This window comes from Cherax quadricarinatus, chromosome 94 (assembly GCF_038502225.1).
Source record: "Cherax quadricarinatus isolate ZL_2023a chromosome 94, ASM3850222v1, whole genome shotgun sequence".
NCBI lineage: Eukaryota > Metazoa > Arthropoda > Malacostraca > Decapoda > Parastacidae > Cherax > Cherax quadricarinatus.
Genome location: NC_091385.1, coordinates 13,746,198 through 13,752,086, shown reverse-complemented (window position 1 = coordinate 13,752,086; position 5,889 = coordinate 13,746,198). Strand labels below are relative to the sequence as shown.

At 39.9% G+C, this 5,889-nt stretch overlaps 1 protein-coding gene across 1 annotated transcript; it reads left to right on the top strand.

Annotated features, from left to right (window-relative positions):
- Positions 1–3,232: 3,232 nt before the first annotated feature.
- On the top strand, positions 3,233–4,640 carry LOC138855441 (zinc finger protein 84-like). Its single transcript, XM_070104794.1, has one exon. The coding sequence runs from the start codon at positions 3,237–3,239 to the stop codon at positions 4,275–4,277; it is 1,041 nt and encodes a 346-aa protein (XP_069960895.1). The 5' UTR covers positions 3,233–3,236; the 3' UTR covers positions 4,278–4,640.
- The last annotated feature ends 1,249 nt before the right edge of the window (positions 4,641–5,889 follow it).

Below are 5,889 nucleotides of genomic sequence, written 5' to 3'. Positions count from 1 at the left end.
GAAACTACCCAATGTTTCAGCTTTGATCACCCTACTAGGCAGACCATTCCACTCATCAACTACCCCAGTTACCAATGTTCATTTAAACATTTTATTAGTGCTTTACATTTATTTGGCATTCTTTTCTGCATGTAAATCCATATTTATGCTAGGGAAGCGACCCCTGAAGTGACCTAGAGTCCTTATGGAGGGGGATTTCCCTTCCAAACAATAACCTCTCTTCCCTCTCTCCTCCTCCCTGTCTTCCATTCATAAACAACAGCCTTCAATAAAGGTAACTGTCATGTTGAATGTTCATTCTTTTGTGCATGTAAATCTATCTTTTAGGTAAAAAAAAAAATTGTTGTTGATACTTCTGGGTGTCTGGAATGAATTAATTGGATTTACATTATTTCTTATGGGGAAAATTGATTCGAAAATCGTTCATTTCGATAATTGTCACACTTCCAGGAACGGATTACTGACGAAAAACAAGGAACCACTGTATTTTTTATCAACAAACCGGCTGTATCTCACCAAGGCAGAGTGGCCCAAAAAGAAAAACAAAAGTTTCTCTTTTTAAATTTAGTAATTTATACAGGAGAAGGGGTTACTAGCCCCAGCATTTTAGTCGCCTCTTACAACATGCATGGCTTATGGAGGACGAATTCTATTCCACTTCCCCATGGTGATAACAGGAAATAAACAAGAACAAGAACTAGTAAGAAAATAGAAGAAAACAAAGAGGGGTGTGTATATATATATATATATATATATATATATATATATATATATATCTATCTATATATATATATATATATATATATTTCCAAGAAACCAGTCATATCCCACCAAGGCAGGATGGCCCAAAAAGAAAAACGAAAGTTTCTCTTTTTAAATTTAGTAATTTATACAAGAGAAGGGGTTACTAGCCCCTTGCCCCTGGCATCTTAGTCACCTCTTACAACACACATGGCTTATGGAGGAAGAATTCTGTTCCAGTTCCCCATGGAGATAAGAGGAAATAAACAAGAACAAGAACTAGAAAGAAAATAGAAAACCCAGAGGGGTGTGTATATATATATACTTGTATATGTATGCGTAGTGTGACCTAAGTGTAAGTAGAAGTAGCAAGACGTACCTGAAATCTAGCATGTTTATGAGACAGAAAAAAGACACCAGCAATCCTACCATCATGTAAAACAATTACAGGTTTCCTTTTACACTCACTTGGCAGGACAGTAGTACCTCCCTGGGCGGTTGCTGTCTACCAACCTACTACCTAGAAGAATACAACTATAAATACCATACAAAAATACACAACCATAAATCTTTCTTTCTTTCAGTACACCTGCCGTATCCCACCGAGGCGGGGTGGCCCAAAAGGAAAAACGAAAGCTTCTCCTTTTACATTTAGTAATATATACAGGAGAAGGGGTTACTAGCCCCTTGCTTCCGGCATTTTAGTCGCCTCTTACAACACGCATGGCTTACGGAGGAAGAATTCTGTTCCACTTCCCCATGGAGGTAAGAGGAAATAAACAAGAACAAGAACTAGTAAGAAAATAGAAGAAAACCCAGAGGGGTGTGTACATATATGCATGTATATGCTTGTACATGTATGTGTAGTGTGACCTAAGTGTAAGAAGAAGCAGCAAGATGTACCTGAAATCTTGCATGTTTATGAGACAGAAAAATGGACAACAGCAATCCTACCATCATGTAAAACAATTAGAGGCTTTTGTTTTACACTCACTTGGCAGGGCGGTAGTACCCCCCTGGGCGGTTGCTGTCTACCAACCTTCTACCTAGAAGAATACAACCATAAATACCATACAAAAATACACAACCATAAATACCATACAAAAATACACAGTCCCAGTTTTTTTTTTCTCATGCACCTAGTGCTTTAGGATTTTTTTTTTATGCTATGCATACTGACCACTCAGACCCATTCTCTCATATTTAGGCCTACCAGCTATCTCCTGCAAGACTGGAAGCCACTAGAATTTTGGAGTAGTATTACAGGACCAACACTGGCTTCCAAGCCCTAATACTGTATCATGGGACTGACAGTGAATGGGTTAAAAGTGACATTTTTTTAAGTGAAATTGTGTTAATAGAAAAAATTCTTGTTCTGTATGTTGTGTTGGTAATTGTGGAATATTGTACTGTACTGACTCATGTTTCTATTGCAGAAGTATTTTGTGGAAGACTACCAGGTTGTATCTTGCCAGACACTATATCTTCAGTACTTCAAGAAGTACCAGTGTAAGTGTCTTGAACAACAACTGATATTGCAGAAGTATTTTGTGGAAGACTACCAGGTTGTGTCTTGCCAGACACTATATCTTCAGTACTTCAAGAAGTACCAGTGTAAGTGTCTTGAACAACAACTGATATTGCAGAAGTATTTTGCAGAAGACTACCAGGTTGTGTCTTGCCAGACACTATATCTTCAGTACTTCAAGAAGTACCAGTGTAAGTGTCTTGAACAACAACTGATATTGCAGAAGTATTTTGTGGAAGACTACCAGGTTGTGTCTTGCCAGACACTATATCTTCAGTACTTCAAGAAGCACCAGAGTAAGTGTCTTGAACAACAACTGATATTGCAGAAGTATTTTGTGGAAGACTTCCAGGTTGTGTCTTGCCAGACACTATATCTTCAGTACTTCAAGAAGTACCAGTGTAAGTGTCTTGAACAACAACTGATATTGCAGAAGTATTTTGTGGAAGACTTCCAGGTTGTGTCTTGCCAGACACTATATCTTCAGTACTTCAAGAAGTACCAGTGTAAGTGTCTTGAACAACAACTGATATTGCAGAAGTATTTTGTGGAAGACTTCCAGGTTGTGTCTTACCAGACACTATATCTTCAGTACTTCAAGAAGCACCAGAGTAAGTGTCTTGAACAACAACTGATATTGCAGAAGTATTTTGTGGAAGACTTCCAGGTTGTGTCTTGCCAGACACTATATCTTCAGTACTTCAAGAAGCACCAGAGTAAGTGTCTTGAACAACAACTGATATTGCAGAAGTATTTTGTGGAAGACTTCCAGGTTGTGTCTTGCCAGACACTATATCTTCAGTACTTCAAGAAGCACCAGTGTAAGTGTCTTGAACAACAACTAATATTGCAGAAGTATTTTGTGGAAGACTTCCAGGTTGTGTCTTGCCAGACACTATATCTTCAGTACTTAACTATACCACTGTTGTATGACTAAAATATTTTAAATGAAAAACCTTTGAAAAATATGGAAAAACATAAAGATCATAAACCATATCAATGTTCAGAGTGTCTGAAATGTTTTTGTGTAAAAAATGGTCTTGTTAAACATATGAGAGTACATACAGGAGATAAACCATTTCAGTGTTCTGAGTGTCTGAAGTGTTTTAGTCAAAAAGGCCATCTTGTGTCACATATGAGAGTACATACAGGAGTTACAGCATATCAGTGTTCAGAGTGTCTGAAATGTTTTAGTGAAAAAAGCAGTCTTGTGAGACACATGAGAGTACATACAGGAGATAAACCATACCAATGTTCAGAGTGCCTGAAATGTTTTAGCGAAAAAAGCAATCTTGTGAAACACGAGAGAGTACATACAGGAGATAAACCATATCAATGTTCAGAGTGCCTGAAATGTTTTAGTGAAAAAAGCAGTCTTGTGAAACACAAGAGAGTACATACAGGAGATAAACCATATCAATGTTCAGAGTGTCTGAAATGTTTTAGTGAAAAAGGCAATCTTGTGATACATGTGAGAGTGCATACAGGAGATAAACCATATCAATGTTCAGAGTGTCTGAAAGATTTTAGTGCAAAAGGCACTCTTGTGAAACATATGAGAGTGCATACAGGACATAAACCATATCAATGTTCAGAGTGTCTGAAATGTTTTAATGAAAAAGCCAGTCTTGTAAAACACATGAGAGTGCATACAGGAGAGAAACCATATCAATGTGCAGAGTGTCTGAAATGTTTTACTGTAAAAGACAGTCTTGTTAACCATGTGAGAGTACATACAGGAGATAAACCATATCAATGTTCAGAGTGTCTGAAATGTTTTAGTAATAAAGCCCATCTTGTGACACATATGAGAGTACATACAGGAGATAAACCATTTCAGTGTCCTGAGTGTCTGAAGTGTTTTAGTCAAAAAAGCAATCTTGTTACACATGTGAGAACACATACAGGAGATAAACCATATCAATGTTCAGAGTGTCTGAAATATTTTAGTAAAAAAACCTATCTTATGAGACATACACGAGAACATTCAGGAGATAAAACATGTTAGTTTTTAATGTTTCAGGAATATTTTAGTTATAAACTCATGAGAATATATAAAAGGGATATACCATAACAGTGTTGAGAGTGAAATATGTTAGTGAAGTGTTAGTCATATAAATCATATAGCTAGTATGTTGGTAGACAACAACCACCCAGGGAGGTACTACCATCCTGTGGTAGTAGGTTGGTAGACAACAACCACCCAGGGAGGTACTACCATCCTGTGGTAGTAGGTTGGTAGACAACAACCACCCAGGGAGATACTACCATCCTGTGGTAGTAGGTTGGTAGACAACAACCACCCAGGGAGGTACTACCATCCTGTGGTAGTAGGTTGGTAGACAGCAACCACCCAGGGAGGTACTACCATCCTGTGGTAGTATGTTGGTAGACAGCAACCACCCAGGGAGGTACTACCATCCTGTGGTAGTAGGTTGGTAGACAACAACCACCCAGGGAGGTACTACCATCCTGTGGTAGTAGGTTGGTAGACAACAACCACCCAGGGAGGTACTACCATCCTGTGGTAGTAGGTTGGTAGACAACAACCACCCAGGGAGATACTACCATCCTGTGGTAGTAGGTTGGTAGACAACAACCACCCAGGGAGGTACTACCATCCTGTGGTAGTAGGTTGGTAGACAACAACCACCCAGGGAGATACTACCATCCTGTGGTAGTAGGTTGGTAGACAACAACCACCCAGGGAGGTACTACCATCCTGTGGTAGTAGGTTGGTAGACAGCAACCACCCAGGGAGGTACTACCATCCTGTGGTAGTAGGTTGGTAGACAGCAACCACCCAGGGAGGTACTACCATCCTGTGGTAGTAGGTTGGTAGACAACAACCACCCAGGGAGGTACTATCGTCCTGTGGTAGTAGGTTGGTAGACAGCAACCACCCAGGGAGGTACTACCATCCTGTGGTAGTAGGTTGGTAGACAGGAACCACCCAGGGAGGTACCACCATCCTGTGGTAGTAGGTTGGTAGACAGCAACCACCCAGGGAGGTACTACCATCCTGTGGTAGTAGGTTGGTAGACAGGAACCACCCAGGGAGGTACTACCATCCTGTGGTAGTAGGTTGGTAGACAGCAACCACCCAGGGAGGTACCACCATCCTGTGGTAGTTGGTTGGTAGACAGCAACCACCCAGGGAGGTACCACCATCCTGTGGTAGTAGGTTGGTAGACAGCAACCACCCAGGGAGGTACTACCATCCTGTGGTAGTAGGTTGGTAGACAGCAACCACCCAGGGAGGTACTACCATCCTGTGATAGCAGGTTGGTACCCAGGGAGGTACTGCTGTCCTGTGGTAGTAGGTTGGTACAGCAACCACCTAGGGAGGTACTACCATCCTGTGGTAGTAGGTTGGTACACAGCAATCACCCAGGGAGTGTTATGACCTAATCTTCACCATAACAATAGGAGCATAATTAACTCTTCTTTTTTTAAGTTAATTTTATTTATTACCAATTTAGTTTTATTGGTACCTGGTTAGTGAATTAAAATAACCATTTACAGTTATAAATGAAATGATGCTATACAACCAGGAACCTAATCTTACATTCAAATTCTTATTAACAGAGTATGATACAATAATTTTGATGTATAGTTAA